Raw genomic sequence first — 18276 nt, forward strand, 5'->3', positions numbered from 1 at the left:
AAAATCTTTAGAAAAAATGTTCTGAGGATTTTATTGTTTTCCTTATGTTTGTTATTATTTAACATTATTACGAACTTTTATTTTTTTTTACCACTATTCATTAACGCAGGCATTTTGCCAAATAAGGTATATCTTCAACATACATTATGATAAAAATGTAAGAAGATATGTTTTCAATGGATACAGTTTGTTGTGTGGGTACAAACATTCACTACAATGTCCTTTCACAACAACAATTTATATCATGACGTGTCATTTTTTGTTATTTTATCTTTGTTATTAATAATAAGAACCTAGATGCAAGTAACAAACTAAAGGACAACTACAATAAAACAAGGACACAAATGAAATACAGAGGGCCCTATGAAATCTGTTTTATTTTTTCCTAAATTCTATTTTAATTTTTCTAGATTTTAATGGTTACATTAAAAAAATATATCAAAAACATGTCTAATTAATTGAAATCATGAACTTGCAGAATTTAACAGCAATTTATTAAAAGTTTAACAAAAATGACATGTTTTTAAGGCCCTATGAAATATGTTTTCCATTAATTTTCTGGATTTTACTTTAATCGTTTCATTACATTTTTATTATCAAAAGTCTAACGAATTTCTAAAGGTTAATTAGATTTGATGAATAATTAATTTATTATAGGCTATTTATTTCTTTTCTGTTTTTTCAGAAATACTGTGTTGTGTATTTACAATTTTCTGATAAATACATTTTTCTGGTAAATATTCCTTAAACATTGTTTTAATGATATTTTTATTATTACTAGTAGTACTATCTTTTCATTAAGTAATATATTAATATATTTCTGACCGAAGTTAAACCGAACTTTTATTCTGACGGGTTACTGTGAAGACCTTTAGGGTCTTCATTATATGACGATAGTTTTCCGCAAAAGGAACTGTAAAATCTCAGAGCAGTTCTAGAGATTATGTTCATGTGTTCATGTTCTCATATATTGAGAGCGGCAGAGGCTGAAAACACCGCGGGCGTCACACCTGTAGTAAACAAAACTACGTGTCTGGGCCATGCACCAACACAAAGACGCAGAAATAAGGCTCTTATTAAAATGCATTCTTAAAGTACCGGTGCTTGTAAAATGCGGAATCGTACCGTTTTTAAAAGCAAAGTATCGTGGTACTTAAAGTATCGGTATATTGTGCAACACTATAAGGGTTATAGTAGGGATGTTATGCTTTTGTGCCATTTACCACACCTCACAGCATCAAGAGGAGTGGCCATGGAAGCCACAGCCTGTAATATGAGCTAAAGCAAAGTGAAAGTGTCTCATAGCACCTGTATTCATGTTGAAGCTGAACACAACAATAGATTAAAGATGGAGAACTACTAGCATGCTGTGTTTTTTGAGGCAAAGAATCTCTCAGATGTGGAACTTGGACGTATTCATAAATACTTTCAAATCAAGAGAAAGTCTGGAGGAGGAGACTGTGAGATCAACAAAATATCTGATGACATTTACAAGATAAGTTTTATAAGCAAAAAAGGTAGGCGTGTGTTTTTGTTGTCGTTGTTGTTGTTGTTGTTGTTGCAGTTTATTTTTTGCACCTTGTTAGAATCAGTGAAATGATCTCAAATAAAATTATCAAAACAGCTGTAATAAAAAATGGCATATTTTTATTACAGCTGTTTTGATCATTTTTATTTGAGATAAGAGTGCATTATACTCAAAATACATTTGTATTTAAAGCCCAAGAAAGTGTACTAGACCGAAAGGATCATGTCATCAGTATGCCTGGTAAAGAGGACATCTGTGTTTCATTGAGGTGTGAAATTGTTGCTGAAAGCAGCAAACAACCAAAAGCATCTGCAAATCAGGTAAGTGGCACAGTCTTTAAACAGATATTTAGCTTCCATTTATGTGAGCTGTACCTTGTTTCTGGCTGATACAAGATGGTCAAACCAGTTTTTCCTGCAGCCAAAAAAAGAGACTGTCTGCGTAGTTAAAGTAAACGCCTTGAATATAGTAGTTCTCAGAAATCACCTCCTATGCATAATTAAAACTTGACAATATGGATGCTCTGAGCATGCAGATGTATTTACGAATGTAGCGTGGTAACATGGGAAAAATCTATAGCACTGCGAATCCCAATTCCTTATTAAAAAAAATAGCTTTAATATTTAAGAAAATCTAACCATGCCACCCCTTTTTTAAAGTGTGGGGAAATAACTACCCAGTAAAAATAAGGCACACAGTTACCATGAAGGGCACAGAGGTGTGGATGTTAGTATACAAAATGTTTATTCATTTCACATAAATTAGGTAGGCTAAAACACTCACAAGACAAGAGTATAGCTCAAATGAGCTAAAAATACTGCTCCAGCAAAGATAAAAATAAGCAAGACGTCTAAGGTTTCCCTGTAGCGGGGTAGACTGCAAGGTGATTATTCTTAAGTCTCCATGACGCAACCCATCAAAAGGATTATAAACGCCTCAAAATAAGCCTTAAAAGTTAATAGAGGTACAACAGCATGTTCATGTGTACATTTTCGATGCAGAGTGCAAATGGCTGTGCATTTATTTGTGTTGTTAATTCAGTGGGAGCGAAATGAAACTGCCTGAACCATCTAAACCCAAAGTTGACTCTCTCCCCTCTTCCCCCTCCGCTCCGCAGCACACCACGCCCACTTTTGCAGTATTTTTTTAGAACTGTGGTGAGAACTAACCAGTGCTGAAACAGGGGGGTTTCATGACCCTTTAATTTTATGCTGTGTGATTTCTGAATCCTTGAGACAATAAAAAAAAAAATAACAGACAACTGTATTAATTAAATCATAGCCATACTTTGTACTTACACACATTCTAAATTTCATTCGTAGGACAAAATATAGAACCTTTTCTATGCATTGTTGATAAATGAGGGCCTTCTAACCTCTTAAATTGTGTTAGTTACACTCACGGGAAGCTGTAAAGGTTACCATTGAGTGGCCAAACATAACCATTGGGGATGCCAAGAGAAGGTCTTTCCTCAAAGATATTGGTCACAGGGCTGCTGATAGCAGTTGAATCCACTCAGGCAACCATGTCTGATTCGTCCAGAGTGGGGTCACCTGGAGAACCGAGCATCTGACTTCCCTGATCCGTCTGATGACTTGCAAGTGCAAGTGAGTGCTGGGCCAATTATGGGCCAGAGCAGCTTGCTGCTTTGAAAAATAAACTGGGCAGTGAAAGTTGTCTTCTGAGGTGAAGAGGTCAACCTCTGCCCTCCCGAAGACAGACCAGATCATCTGAACTGAATTGGGGATGTAGTCTCAACAAAGAGCTCTTGGCTACATTGATTTTTAGCCCAAGCTTCTCCAGATGGCTGAGTAACAGCAACCTGTGAGCGAGTGAGTTCCTGTCCCAACCTGGCTAGCCGAAGCCAGTTGAGCAAGCTGAATGACTAGGGGTTGTAGTATATATGCAACAAGAGAGACTGTTGTTTATTATTTCTGACTTCTTACTTGACAATAAACAGGCAAACTAAGATTACATTATCTAGAAACTTGCATTCAAAATCCATTTGGCTCATAATTAAGTGCCTCTTGCATGATGTGTCTATTTGCATTATATTGTTCTTCTGTGGTGTTTTGGTTTTGGAAAATGAGGGATTTATTTGAGATTAAAAAAAACTGAAGGAACACATGATAATTGTTATGAAGAATGATTTGCATTAATGTGTAACTTATGATCTTTACATAAAAGAGCAAAAAAAGTTTTGTTTTTAAAGATTAAAAATTAATTGTGCATTTCAAAGCTTAACAGGGTTTTTTTCCCCCCAAACTCTAAGGAAAAGGCGAATGACCAGACCTTCCTCCTCACTCAAGTCACGTGGTGTATTCTAGGACCACTGGGTGTTTGGCAGAAATTACCAACAGACATTAATTATAAGCTTGAGAAAACAGATGTGAAAGATGGAATTGTGGACGCACAGGGTGTAAAATGGACTGTGAACTTGAGAAAAATGGAGGCCACATCATGTGATTCAGGACAGGTGACCGCTCTCAAACGGCTGGAGAACCTTCCAGGTGAGAAAATGTGACCCATGATTTGTTTGATATCGTGTTGGATAAAATTTTTGCCCAGTTGAAAAATGCTGATCTGCATATATAATATAAAATACTCAAAAGTGCAAGATGGCGCCACACATGGCAGCCACTGTGCTTAGCTCTCTAGTTGTTTTAGTGTTTTTGTTAGTTTTTCCTGTTTTTTGTTTTGCAAACATGGTCAGTTTTTTTTTTATCATAGTTAAAAAACTTCCTTCGCCAGCTAAGAAAGTTCAACCTACCACAGGAGCTGCTAAAACAGTTCTACTCAGCCATCATTGAGTCTGTTCTCTGCACATCAATAACTGTCTGGTTTGGCTCAGCTACAAAATCAGACATCAGAAGATTACAGAGAATAGTTCAGACTGTCAAGAGGATTATTGGTGCTCCCCTGCCCACCCTTTAAGAACTGTATTCATCCAGAGTGAGGAAAAGAGCTCAGAAAATCACTCTGGATCCCTCACATCCAAGTCATCATCTCTTTGAATTTTTACCATCTGGCCGGCGCTACAGAGCCCCAAACACCAGGACAACCAGGCACAAAAAAAGTTTTTTCCCCCAGACAATTCTCCTTATGAACAGTTAAATGTTCCCCCCATTGTGCAATGTAATGTGCAATAACTTTTTATTTATTAGTTACCACCCCCATCCTAGCACATCCCTGCATCTCTGCCTCTTTCTATTCTATTCTATTCTATTCTATTCTATTCTATTCTATTCTATTCTATTCTGTCATCTATAGCACAACTGTACATACCACTTATTTATTTCTCAATTTATTTTCTAATTTTTGTCTATTTATATTTACATATGTGTATTTTATTCTCATCTTATGTTTATTGTCTGTATGTTGTTTCTGTCTCTGTGTACTGGAAGCTAATGACACTAAAACAAATTCCTTGTATGCGCAAGCATACTTGGCAATAAAAGCTCTTTCTGATTCTGATTCTGAAATGAAAACTCATTGATAATAATCAATAATCAAACTAATCACTATTACAGATTTTGCCTTGCCCATCTACTGGGACAACATGAGTCAAAGTGACACCTTACAGGTGATTGACTTAGATCCGTCATCTACAGAGTACCAGACCATGAATGCAGACTTCAAGAAGACTGTCACAAAAACAGTACTCAAGGTTTGACACCTAACACCATCTTAGCGTGCTTTACATGACAAAAAACACTCAGAAGGACATAAAAATCTCTTCTATGCAGAACAAGTTATGGTTGTTTGTGTATAAATTTATTTCAACAGATCCAGCGCATCCAGAACATTAATGTTCGGCAGTTATACGAGGTGCATAAAAAAGAGCTGGAAAACAAAAATGGTCCTGTGGGAGCAGGAGAGAAGATCCTTTATCATGGCACATCAGAGGAGTCCTGCTCAGCCATCATGAAGACAAACTTTAACCGCAGTCTCATTGGCCAAAATGGTAATTGCTATATAGTATCAATAGGCAATATATTGTAGCAATAGCCAAAAATACATTGTATGGGTCAAAATTATCATTTTTTCTTTTATCCTAAAAATGATTAGGATATTAAGTAAAGATCATGTTCCATGAAGATACTTTGTAAATTTTCAACCTTAAATATATCAAAACTTAGATTTTCAAGTTGTATCTCGAAGAAATATTGTCCTATCCTAACTAACCATGCATCAATGGAAAGCTTACTTATTCAGCACTTTGACCCTTATTACCCTTATGACTGGTTTTGTGATCCAGGGTCATATATATACAGTGTGTGTATATATATATATATATATATATATATATAGGTTCATTAATTTAAATATATATAATTTAAATATTTATAGCTCATTAAATAAAGCTCATCAAAAAATGGAAATTCACACCTCCCCGAACTCAGACATCAGGATGACAGCTCCTACAGGTCTGTAAGTGAAGGCATGTCTTAACAGGCAAAAGAAGGCTACTGTCAATAAAAGCATGCAATAACTGTGACTCAAGCTCAAAATTTATATAATAGTTATTGCAATGAATGAACTTCTGATGTTTTAATAATCAAGTATATAGCCAGCAGATTGGCCAGTGTTGTTCTGTTTAGTTTGAAGTCTCTTCGATTTACTGATTCTGGTGACTTTGTATACCTTTCTCAGCCACCATTTACGGTCATGGGACGTATTTTGCTGTGAATGCCAGCTACTCTGCCAATGCTACCTATGCAATTCCTGCAACAGATGGGACTCAGCTCATGTTTGTGGCTCGTGTGCTTACGGGTTATCATGCTCAGGGTCAGGCTGACATGAAGACGCCCCCTGTTCGTGTGGCACCTGACCACCACTATGAAAGTTTGGTGGATAATATGCAGAATCCCTCCATGTATGTGGTTTTCCACGACTGCCAGGCTTATCCAGAATACCTCATCACATTCAAATGAACTTTAGCAAACACCAACCCTGGCTTGTTCCTCGTAAAGTGTTCTGGATGAGCTCTGGATGATTCATGAACAATTATTAGTTATAGTTGCATTTACATTTATATAGAATAATTTAGAGAATATCTTTATTCAGTTTAGGGTAAAAACAGTGAATGAACCATACAAAACAAAGTGGAATTGAATGAATGTGTATGAAAAATCAGTGCAACAGTACAATGTGTTGTGGACTTGTGCAAAGCTGTCAAACCACAAAACAACAGAATTGTTCATAAATTAAATGTCTGTAGACAATATGCCTCACAGCCTTTTGTGAAGTCAGTTTACCATTACTCTAACATTGATTTGTAAAAAATGTATTGCAATTTTATGAAAAGCTAACTAGCTAGTATGCAGTGGACATGAGTGTCCCAATATCCAATATAATTCAGATTTTTACATAATGTAATGCTAACAAATGACATTTTAATATTGTTTTAATTTGAAGAAAATGTATTTTCGTAAACATCTGACATCAGTAAAACAAATATGTTATCAGTTGAATTTGTCAGTAGATCATGGAACTGATTCACATTTTTTTTTTACAAGAACACAAATTGATCTCTTCTAAAAGACATTTAAAAAATCTCTGACATCTTTTTCTGTTATAAAAAATGTTTTGTGCAATGAAAAGTTTCCATAGATGTTAATGGTTCTTAAAACCATTTATTTATTTTGTAGCGTGCGACTGATATTTCGCTTCAGGTTAACTGATTCATTACTTTAGAATTTTAGAAATGTCTTTGGAATGTGTAACATTCCAAACTTTTCTTTTCTGTTCACATATTTCCTTTCATGACAGATCTATTTGATGTTGTGGTGGATTAGATGTAAGAAGGCTTTTGCTTAACTTTGACAGTTGTGTTAATCAGTTGTTTCCCCTTCTTCAACCACTGTGAGGCGAAAGTATATATGTGGCACTGTAACTTCCTTTTCAGTTTGGCCAAGCTTGCAACCAACCCACCACCCATGTTCTGTGTGCTTGCTGTTTGTTGTATTTTTCTCTCCATTTCAGATCGCTGTGTCATGATAAACTTTCCAAGCAGACCTTAAACATCACCCAAGTGACTGTCTGCCTTAACTGCATCTTCTTTCTTTTTATAGTTTTTAATTAATTACCAAGCATCTCATTTTAGCATAGTTGATTTGCCACTCAATCTTTGTCCTGTCATTGCCTTTTTTTTTTCTTTTTTTTTTTTTTTTTTTTTATGTTGAATAACGTTATTGTGCAAATTTATGTTTCCGTGCCACTTACCTAAATCTTACAGCATCAAGAGGAAGCTGGAGGAGTGGCCATGGAAACCACAGCCTGTAATATGAGCTGAAGCAAAAGTGAAAGTATCTCAGAGCACCTATATTTATCTCAAAGCTCAAAACAACAGCAGATTAAAGATGGAGAACTACCAGTACGATGTGTTTTTTGAGGCAAAGAGTCTGTCAGATGAGGAACTTAGACAAATACAACTATACTTTAAAATTAAGAGAAGGTCTGGAGGAGGAGACTGTGAGATCTACAAAGTTGGTAACAACACCTACAAGATAAGTTTTATGAACAAAAATGGTAAGCATGTTATTGCAGTTTGGTGTTTATAGAATCCATGCCATTCTTTTATCTCACTTATGCTTGTCAAAACAATTGTAATAATAAAAATATTCCATTTATAATTATGACAGTTCATTATTCTCATCAAAATGCATTTGTGTTCAAAGCCCAGGAAAGAGTACTACAACGAAGGGATCACGTCATCAAAACAGGAGGACAAGAGGAAATCCATGTTTCATTAACACATGAAAATGTTGTTGAAAGCAGCAAACAACCTACAGCATCTGCAAATCAGGTAAGTGGCACAGTCATTAAACAAACAGAGATTTAGCATGGATATATATATAACAGCTGTACCTTGTTTCTTGTTCATACACGATAGTCAAACCAGTTTTTCCAGAAGCCAAGAGGGAGACCAACTCTCTACATAGTTAAAATAAATACCTTGGTTCTCAGAAATCAGCTGCTGTGCATAGTCAGGGTTTTGAAGGACTGGGTCACGTGATTTGTAATTTTGAGAAAAAATAACATTTTATGTGATCTTGTCGATATGCTAGTTACGCTGGATGTGCTGGTTTTGGCCTGTCATTGACAGCTGACTCTCAAAGATTTTTATATTCTTTATATTCTGTGATGTCTCGTTCACAGAAGTGATAGAAATGGGGTGGTGATAAATTTCCCCCTTAAATTGATTTTCTAGGGCATTTTCACATTTATAAGGGGTTTTTTTCCTAACCTTATTATTATGATAGTCATCATTTATGTCAAATTCTTACATTTAATAAATTTCATTTAGAATAAGACACTATAGGGCTGTTACCACATGACACCAGCAGGAACAAAATTCATTTTTTGCACTGCAGAAGTGGAACAGAAATGGACAAAAGAGGTGGCATGTATGCATTTACACTGCAACTACAGGTGCATAAATAATGCTATTATAATGCTAATGTGTTTAATGTTTTAAAAATAAAATGATAAATTTATAAATATGAAACAATACAGTAACACTTTCTATGAAGCCCGTATTTATAATACATTATAAGGGTGTTCTTAAGGTATTATAATGAATGCATAATGCATTATAAAAAACCTTATAGTATGTTGTATCATCTCATGAGTATTCATAAGAACAGTTTTAATGTATTATAATTTTTACTTATTTGTGGTTATAGCTTTTAAGAGTATGATTACCTCCTCATAGTTATAACGAATTATAAGTCTCATATCTTGCCACGTTACGCATGTCACTTTACTTAAAGCATACAAAGACCACTTATAAGTAATAATAATAATAATAATAATATTTCTCAAAGAGCCATAAGATCAGGTATCAGATCAGATGAATGTGTAATATGGCACATTTGTATTATCAGTTTGATTATTTTGATGGTACTGCATATCAGCTAGCAGTTATTATTAGTAGTAGTATGCTAAATATATGCTAACACTGTATTTTGATGGTTCCCAAAAAGACAAACTGATTATAAGTAACTTTGCAAGTACGTGAACCTGCTACCTAACCTAACCTTAACCTAAGTTTACTAATAGTCTAAGGAGTGTTAGTTGACATGTAGTTGGAAAATTGCTGATTGTCAATAGACTAGGGGGACCAAATAAAACGTAAATATAATGTAAAAAATAAATGTAATATGATATAGTCCAATATAAATTAAGTAGAATTTTATATGCTGTCCATAGTGTGTTATAAATAATCACAATCTTAAAAGTTATAACCTCAAATACTCAAGTATTATGATGTATTATAATTGTTGTTATGATTATTCATGAGATGATATAACATATTATAAGGTTTTTTATAATGCATTATGCATTCATTATAATGCCTTAGAAATACTATTATAATGTATTATAAATAGGGGCTTCATAGAAATTCATTGTTACCAACAATACTTTAAAAAATGAAACCAAATCCACCAGTAGGTGGCAGCAAGTAACAGTCTTAATGAGTGAGTCATGCATTTAGCTGATTCATTGAAAGACTGATTCAATTAGGCTATGTTCACACTTGGCATCTTTTTTCAAACTGCCAACTGACTTTTTTTTTTTTTTCAAAAAAGTCCTGAGCGCTTTTTTAAATGCCACCGCTGGCATCTTTTTCTGCAGCTCAGAGCGTCTTTTCAAGTTGAAAAAAGTTCAACTTTTCTGTAAGAAACGCCCTACGTCAAGCGCCTTTTTGACAGCTGACCAATGACAAGCGAGTAGCCAGAACTGACGTTTCCAAAACAACAAGAAAAAATGGAGACGGTGCCGATTGATAGACTTTTATTTTATTGTTGTGAACCAACATTCTCCTCCCCGTTAACTTCAAAAAACGCCCACAAGGCTATCAGAGCGCCGGCCTTTGAAGTTAACACAAACGCCGTTGCGCTTCAGGCGTCCCTTTTTCCAGTCTCGGCTTGCAGATCCTTCCCGATCCCATCCCCCTTCCTCTGTCTCTCTCTCCCACTTCGCTTCCTGTCTAAATACTGCCCTATCAAGTAAAGGGCAAAAATGCTAAAAAATAAAAAATAAAACACCAGCACAAGAGCGAGCTTCCTCTTTTCTCAAGATTCATACGATTGCAGCTGTTGTTATAGCAACAAAAGACGCTCTCGGTTGCAACGCTGCCAGATTTTTTTTTTTTACTAACAAAGTGCTGTTGTCAACTTTTTGTTGTCAAAAAAGACCAAGTGAGAACATAGCCTTAGGGAACGAAGCAAGCGATTGTCTTTATAAATGGGGTCATTGAATCATTGACTCACGTGAGTCATTCAAAAACGTAGATTCATTCAGTAACGAATCACAGCTGTGTGTTGCTTGGAGATGCGTTTGTTCTCTGGCTTTGTTTGTTTCTGATCAAAAACAGACAATGCTGTGTCTAATTGCTAAATGCTGTGTGAACCTCTTAAGACGGGCTGGGAATATTGTTTCTAATCCTAGTCGTGTATTGCATTATGAATTTGTGCGTTTACCATCTAATCGTCGATTTAAAGTCCCAAGATTTAATCGAGTGAAATTAAAACATTTCTTTGTACATCAGGCTGTCCTAGAGCTGAACAAGGTCCATGTGAAATGAAAAAAGCAGGATTTTTTATTTATTTATTTGTTGTGTTTATGTATGTGAATTGTGTTTGTAAAGAATGTGTAGAGTGTAAACATACTGTCATGCACTTAAATAGTTTGACAAGAAAAGTTCTATCTATCTAATCAATATCATATTTGCAATTGACCATTTGACCAGTGTCAGAGATTGTGTCTCCGTCAGCACTGTCATTACATTTTACATTTGTTGATCCAGTATATTTGTTTTTATATAGCAAACTAATTTCCTGTTTGTTACATTTTCATTTTGTTATTGAGCTGCCCAATGCTGGTAAAGCAGTTAAAAACTGGACTAGACCAGGACATAATAAAGGGTCCCAATTGTTAAGCCCTGAAAATTTTCTTTTGTCTTGCATTGTCATTATAAACCGTTTTGTGTGATCAATTACATTTGTCTTTTATGATTTATTTTTATTTTTAGAAATGTGCAAGTGCTAAAAGTGTGGAAAAGGTTTTTAAACTGGATCATTATCTACTACGCTTCCTCAGTGAATGTAAAAAGGCATATTCAGACTTAGAGAAACAACTCTCTGCTATCTCTAGCACCTTCGAGATAAAAATTGAGTCTGAAGAGTTGGTAGTGGTGAGGGACCCAGTAGATGAAGACATTTTTCCCCTGAAGAAATGGGAATTTGCGGTGAACCAAGTGTTTGAGACTCTAAACTCACGCTATACCATCCACTTTGAGGTTGAAAAAGACAAATCTGCAATTCTGGAAGAAAATTCTTTCCTTGAAAGTGACCACTTAAAAATCTTTTATGAGGAACTGACATATTTAGCTGTGGTGGTTGGAGAACAAAAACAAGTGGAGAAGATTTTAAAATTTGTAAGCGGCTTGCAGGACAAACAACAGATTCAACAAGAGTGTTGCGTATCTGAGAAGCAATTTGACCTCATCAAAGTGCAGTTTGAGACATACGTAAAGTCTAATTTACCTGCTCTTAAGATCACACAGGAACGTGCAGGTGTTCTTCTTCTGAAGGGCCCTGAGAAAGAGGTCCATGCAGGTGAAATGGAGCTTTTAAAATTAGCACAAGGAATCAAAGAGAAGAGGATCCCATCACATCATGCTCTAAAGACCTTTTTGGAATCAAGTGGCAGTATACAGCACTTCCAAAACCGATTTCAGCAGAGACTCTGTAGCCCGGTTATGCTTGAGACTTCAGGTTCAGATCTTCTTCTCTTGAGTCTGTCTGATGGAGCTCTAGAGGAGGCGGCCACTGCCATGGAGAGAGACGTGTGTTTCGAGATTGTGCACCTGGAAAACACTCAGAAATCATCTGCGTTTACTAAACTGAAAGACGATTTGAGTGAAGCCGTCAAGCAGGCCAATCGTGAATGTGTTAAAGTGGAGCTTAAATACCAGGATGAATCAAGTTCTGATGCCAAAGTGCAACTGGTGGGCTACACTACTGAAGTTAATACGCTGAAGAACATTGTGCTGCAATACAAAAGAAACCATCAGAACCATCATGCCACCCTGCTTCTTCCCAGGCCAGAAATGGCAGAGCACTTCTCTGAGATCTTATCAGTGGCCAGTGTGAACAAGGGCAGTGTGGAAATGAGGCCAACATGTTTGCCTTCCCCATGCGTCCACCTCACAGGACCTCGCTGTGAAGTTGAGGGTTTGAAGGACAGCCTTGAGTCATGCCTTCAGAGGCTTGTTACTAAACGTTGTGAGGTGCAAGGACCTGGAGTTCAACAATTTTTTCAAGGTGAAGGCACAAGGACCTTGCAGTTACTAAAGAATTTAAATGTTGGAATACTGCCTATTCATGATAAGCAGAGAAGAGATAAAATGCCCAAGTACACAAGCAGTATCAGTCTCCAGAGCTTACCATTTACTGCATCTGCATCTGCATCTTCTCAAGACTCTCTGGACTTTGACAAAGAGATACACATTAAAGTTGTGGTTGGAAGTCTTGAACAACAGCAGGTAAGTCCAAATAATATTTGTTTCAAATTACTTAGTATTTATATGTTATACCTCTCGAACAGCACTATTGAGTGACTGATTTATATAATTAATACAGGCAGAAGTGTTTGTTGCTCCGATGATCCAAACAAACATGACCTCAACCCTGATTGGATCATCCCTGTTGAATAAAGGAGGACAGCAGCTTCAAAATAACTTCAACAATGCCAAGGGAAATCACACTCTTAAGCCTGGAGAAGTGCTGGAGGTGAATGCAACACCAGCGTTGGGATGCTCCAAGGTTTTCTTCATAGAATGTGCGCCAAAAGGAAATAAGCTCATCAGCGAAAAAGTATGACATTAAGAAAGGGTTGAGAATGTGCTTTGATAAGATTTAATGGATGGGATTTAAAAAGAAATATTTAGTAGTTTTGCCATCTGTAATTTGTAATCTGTATTTATTTTGATGTTGATTTTGTCTTAGGCGCTTCGCTCTGGACTTGGCCGAGTTTTTGAGCTATGTGAGCAAAACTCTTGGGGTTCGGTTGCATTGCCAATAATTGGACCCGGCATAGTGCTGGCAATACCGGTCAAAGATGCCGTTAATATTCTTACTCATGAGATCTGTGAATTTTTATCTGGAGCCACTGGTCACTTACACACCATTTGTATCGCAGTAATGCCTAATTACATTCATTCTGAGGAGGTAAGTTGTCTATATAACATATACACTCGATGCTATGAAGTTTATTGGAGTGATGCTTATTCCTAACCATAATTTGGAAATAATTTTCAGATGTTCCAGACAGTCTGTGGGAATCTGAGTGCAAAAATGGTGGACAGTACAGGGCAAGGCAAGAGATTTAAGACTGATGTATTATATTTAAGGGCCAAGCACAGAAGCTGCATAGGCACCTATTATATTTGTTGGTTTTCTTCTTCTTCCACTCATGCAGTCCATAGAACCGTATGGTAAAAAGTTATGAAATTTGGCACACAGATATAGGATAGATTTAAAGGGGTCATTGGATGCAAACTTCACTTTTACATGTTGTTTGAACATTAAAGGGGTCATCGGATGCCCATTTTCCACAAGTTGATATGATTCTTTAGGGTCTTCCATTCACAAATAAATGTAATCTACTGCATCTTCAGCAGCTCAGATGTCAGGAGTAAATGACGACCACTATGTTCATTATTACATCCAGCAACACAACACCTCAGTCGCTCAATCGGAGGTATTCTTGTCTAACTTACATCCCTGCTTCGGCATCAAAACAAGGAAAGTTACTGGACTGTGACAGGTGGTCTGAGGTAAGAGCTCATGTCAATCAACTATCGTGGGAGCGGCCTCTGTCGGTGTGACGGCTCGATTTGAACAAGGGGATTTTATTTTTTACAGATTAGTTAAAAACCACTGCATGGATTTTTGTCATTATAGGGTAGATTTGTACATACACTGCCAACACACATTAATGTTCAAACAACATGAAAAATGAACTTAGCATCCGATGACCCCTTTAATATGTTTTGGAAGTGTATGTACACATCTACCCTATAATGATAAACATCCATACAGTGGTTTTTAATTAACCTATAAAAATAATATCCCCTTTTTCAAATTGAGCCATTTTCAGATGCCTGTCAGTGTGACGTCACACCGTCAGAGGCTGCTCTCATGATAGTTGATTGACATGAGCGTCTTACCTCAGACCTGCCTTAAATCAGCTGTAACAGTCCGACCTCCATTGTTAGGATGCTGGAGCAGGGATGAAAGTTAGACAAGAATATCTCAGATTGAGCGATTGAGGTGTTGTGTTGCTGGATGTAATAATGAACATAGTGGTCGTCACTTACTCCTGACATCTGAGCTGCTGAAGATGTAGTGGGTTACGTTTGTTTGTGAAGGGAATGCGCCTCCCGATCTACATAAATGCATCTATGTTCATGCAAATCATTTGTGATCCAGCTTCACTTACAGCAGAAGTGAGTATGAGGTTTTTTTTTTATATAAATCTCTGCTATCACCTTTTCTAATAATGTGCTAGTTAGCAAGTTTTGTGGCTAGACGCGCTAAATGTGGCTAAAGTAAACAATCTCTCAGAGCAGCTCCTCAGTCCACAGAGAGAAGAGAGGGGCAGGGCCAGCAGAGCTCATTTGCATTTAAAGGAGCAATCCATCAGAATTGGTTGATTTTTGCAAAGCTGATTTTGACAAGGTAAAAATTGTGTTTTACCATTGAGAAATTTTAATCAAAGTATATTATAGCCCTTAATTAAGACCCTAAGGAATAATATCAGCTTGTGGAAAATGGGCATCCGATGACCCTTTAACTTTACCCATAACAAGTTTGGAGTTTTTAACTCAAATGCTCTAGCACTACAACAGCTCAAATTTGCACTCATGTGAATTTAGGAAGTAGAAACCAATCGTTGTATAACATCAAAGTACCACAACAGCTGTTTGAAAGGATAAGGAGCTGTCAGCTCTGCTCTCTATAGCTCTCACGGTACTTAGATGTCATACAACATCAGTCTGCACAGTGCAAAACCTGGCTACTTTAGGCAAGAAATTGAAGAACATGGCCAGAATGTCCCCCCGAAAAATGGCACATATAGTCACCCTACTGTACAATAAGGTTCATTACTTAACAATAGTTAACAACATTAGTTAACATGAACTAAGAATTAACAATACTTCTACAGCATTTATTAATCTTAGTTCATTTTAATTTCAGCTTGTACTAATGCATTATTAAAAGCTGTATTTGTTAACCTTAATTACTGCACTATGAACTAACATGAACAAACAATGAACAACTGCATTTTTATTAATGAACATTAACAAAGATTAATAAATAGTGTCAGAAATGCATTGTTCGTTGTTCTTTCATATTAGTTTTGAATTTTTCATTATCCAAAGAAACTTTTTCAACCTCATCCTAGATGGTTTGTCTGATTTTCACTAAAATTGGCAAAGATCATCTTCAGACCACGCTGGCAAAAAGTTATGGAATACAAGTTGATTAGTCAAACTGTTCTTGAATAATGAACAAACTAATTCAACAAAAAGCACAGCAAAATGGATGTGAGGGTATATCTCTGCAATGCTTTAGCAAATTCAAACCAAACTAGGTGTGTGTTATAATAACCTTGACCTGAGGGTACCTGCACTATTTCGGCACAGTGCCACCTACTGGTCAAGAGATATGAAAAATACATGTTTGCTTATAACTTCTGAACTGTTTGGCCAAAAATCACTAGTATCTAGGGCTGCACGATTCTTGCTAAAATGTGGATCACGATTTTTCTCCATGGGAATTGAGATCACGATTGTCTTACATGATTCTCATTTTTTCAACCAAAATTTATTGCACCCAAGTGCAAAAAAAAAACAAAAAAAAAAAAAAAAAAAAAAACAAAACACACACACTCACACACACAGGACATTTAGTATAATAAAGTGTTGGAATAACAAAAGTAGTCTCTTTTCTTTATTTTAGACCCCTTAAAGTGAATAAAAGTAATTTAAACGTTTTTGAACATACGAGAACATTAACAAATATTAAATAAGTCAATAATAAAATAACCAATAATAATAAATAAACCAATAATAAAATAAAGCAGACCATAGGTTTGTATTGTTTCAAATCAAGAAACAGGTTTGGGTTGTCTGATAATGATAATAATGATGATAATAATAATAATATCACTTTTTTTGACTTTTAGAAATACACATTTGATTTTAGCGTGAGGACGCAGAGGTAATTTTTTGTACATTATCAATTAGTAACATCTGTAAAAACTGTAGCAACCTCAGTTTTTTATGGTTAAATTTATTGTTATTATTTTAAATTAAGCATTGGTCTCCCATAGTAGTAAGCATACATTTTAAATCATGATAAACAGTTAAAACCCACACATAATGGTACCTCAATACCGTGGTAAAAATATAACTACATGGTTTTATAGGTAGCCTATTTGTATGAAAAACGGTAGTCTAAAAACATTCAGTATAAATGCACACATGCTATAGCTTAATCACAAATACATACATACTAGAATTATATACCATTATATACCACAAGTGTTTCACACTGGATCTCAAAGCGCTGTTTAGTGCTCGCGTGACGGAGCCGTTCACATATCGCGTCTTTTGCGCGCTCAAGTTGGTTATTTCAAATGTAGGTGAGCGGCAGCTGCGCTCATAATTTCCAGGCGCGTCCGCGCCACATCGAGATAATAAATGCATCTTCTCTGGTGGTGCCGCCTTGTTACACCTCACGTGAGTGGCAGCGGAACGTGGCCAATGAGGGAGAGGAGAGACGTGATCCAGATTTATGATTGATTGCTGAATGAATAGTGTTTTGTTATTGTGTGAGTGTGATTAATAACGCGTGAATGCAGCATGATCTGAATGCAGGGAAATTCATGGAAGTGAATCGCCGTCAAATAAGATCGCATTTATGTATGAATCGAGATCGTGATTTTTTTTCGATTAATCGTGCAGCTAGTATGTCTACACTCTTAACCCTCTGGGGTTCTTCGTTTTCCAGTCACACTCAGGACCTTCACGGTCAAAAGTGACCGGACCCCTGAAATCATTATTTTTTTTTTTTTTTTCAGTAAAATCAATCAAATGTATTTTTGTTCAATAATATTTTTTCTTTTTTTCTGTGGTGTTTTGAGAGAATTTTATGATAATAATTAATATTTATGCAATAATTATGATCTATTTTTTTCCCTTTGAAAATAATAGAACATTTATATATATATATCATTTTTATTATTTTTTAATTAATTCTGTATTTCAGTTTAAAGTAGAGACCTGGCCTATAGAAAACAATTTTTTGAAGTCAGATTGGTGCTATCTGGTGGTGTAGTGAGCATAATTATCAAGCAATATCATATTTTAACCACTAGATGAATGTACTGCTCTCTGTAGAAGGGCTTGTGAATTAGGGGCCAAGCACCAGAGGTGCGGTGGCACCTATTGTATCCGTTGGCGTTATTATTATTCCGCTTCTTCTTCTTCTTCTTCTTCTTCTTCCTCTTCCGCCGCAAGTCTATGGCAGCCCATAGAACCGCTTGCGGGAAAGTTGTATAATTTTGCACACTGATAGAGGACAGTCCCAACATTAACCATAGCAAGTTTGGAGTCTCTAACTCAAACTCTCTAGCGCCACCACTTGTCCAAACTTTCAAAAGATTTATGC

General features: G+C 36.1%; 2 protein-coding genes across 2 annotated transcripts in view; both read left to right on the top strand.

Annotated features, from left to right (window-relative positions):
- The first annotated feature begins 1324 nt into the window (after positions 1 to 1324).
- Positions 1325 to 7708, top strand: LOC127168085 (protein mono-ADP-ribosyltransferase PARP15-like). Its single transcript, XM_051114635.1, has 6 exons — positions 1325 to 1517; positions 1721 to 1848; positions 3801 to 4038; positions 5059 to 5195; positions 5315 to 5492; positions 6182 to 7708. Exons 2-6 carry the CDS (start codon positions 1762 to 1764, stop codon positions 6460 to 6462), a joined length of 921 nt encoding a protein of 306 aa, XP_050970592.1. The 5' UTR covers positions 1325 to 1517; positions 1721 to 1761; the 3' UTR covers positions 6463 to 7708.
- Positions 7709 to 7716: 8 nt separating this feature from the next.
- Positions 7717 to 18276, top strand: part of LOC127168084 (protein mono-ADP-ribosyltransferase PARP14) — a 36403-nt gene continuing 25843 nt past the window's right edge. Inside the window, exons 1-6 of the mRNA XM_051114634.1 lie at positions 7717 to 8059; positions 8209 to 8336; positions 11568 to 13082; positions 13180 to 13413; positions 13546 to 13767; positions 13858 to 13915. Of these exons, the coding sequence (XP_050970591.1) occupies positions 7891 to 8059; positions 8209 to 8336; positions 11568 to 13082; positions 13180 to 13413; positions 13546 to 13767; positions 13858 to 13915 (2326 nt within the window). The 5' untranslated portion in view covers positions 7717 to 7890. The remainder of the gene's footprint in view (positions 8060 to 8208; positions 8337 to 11567; positions 13083 to 13179; positions 13414 to 13545; positions 13768 to 13857; positions 13916 to 18276) is intronic.

The sequence above is a fragment of the Labeo rohita genome, chromosome 7 (genome assembly GCF_022985175.1).
Source record: "Labeo rohita strain BAU-BD-2019 chromosome 7, IGBB_LRoh.1.0, whole genome shotgun sequence".
NCBI classification, from domain to species: Eukaryota; Metazoa; Chordata; class Actinopteri; order Cypriniformes; family Cyprinidae; genus Labeo; species Labeo rohita.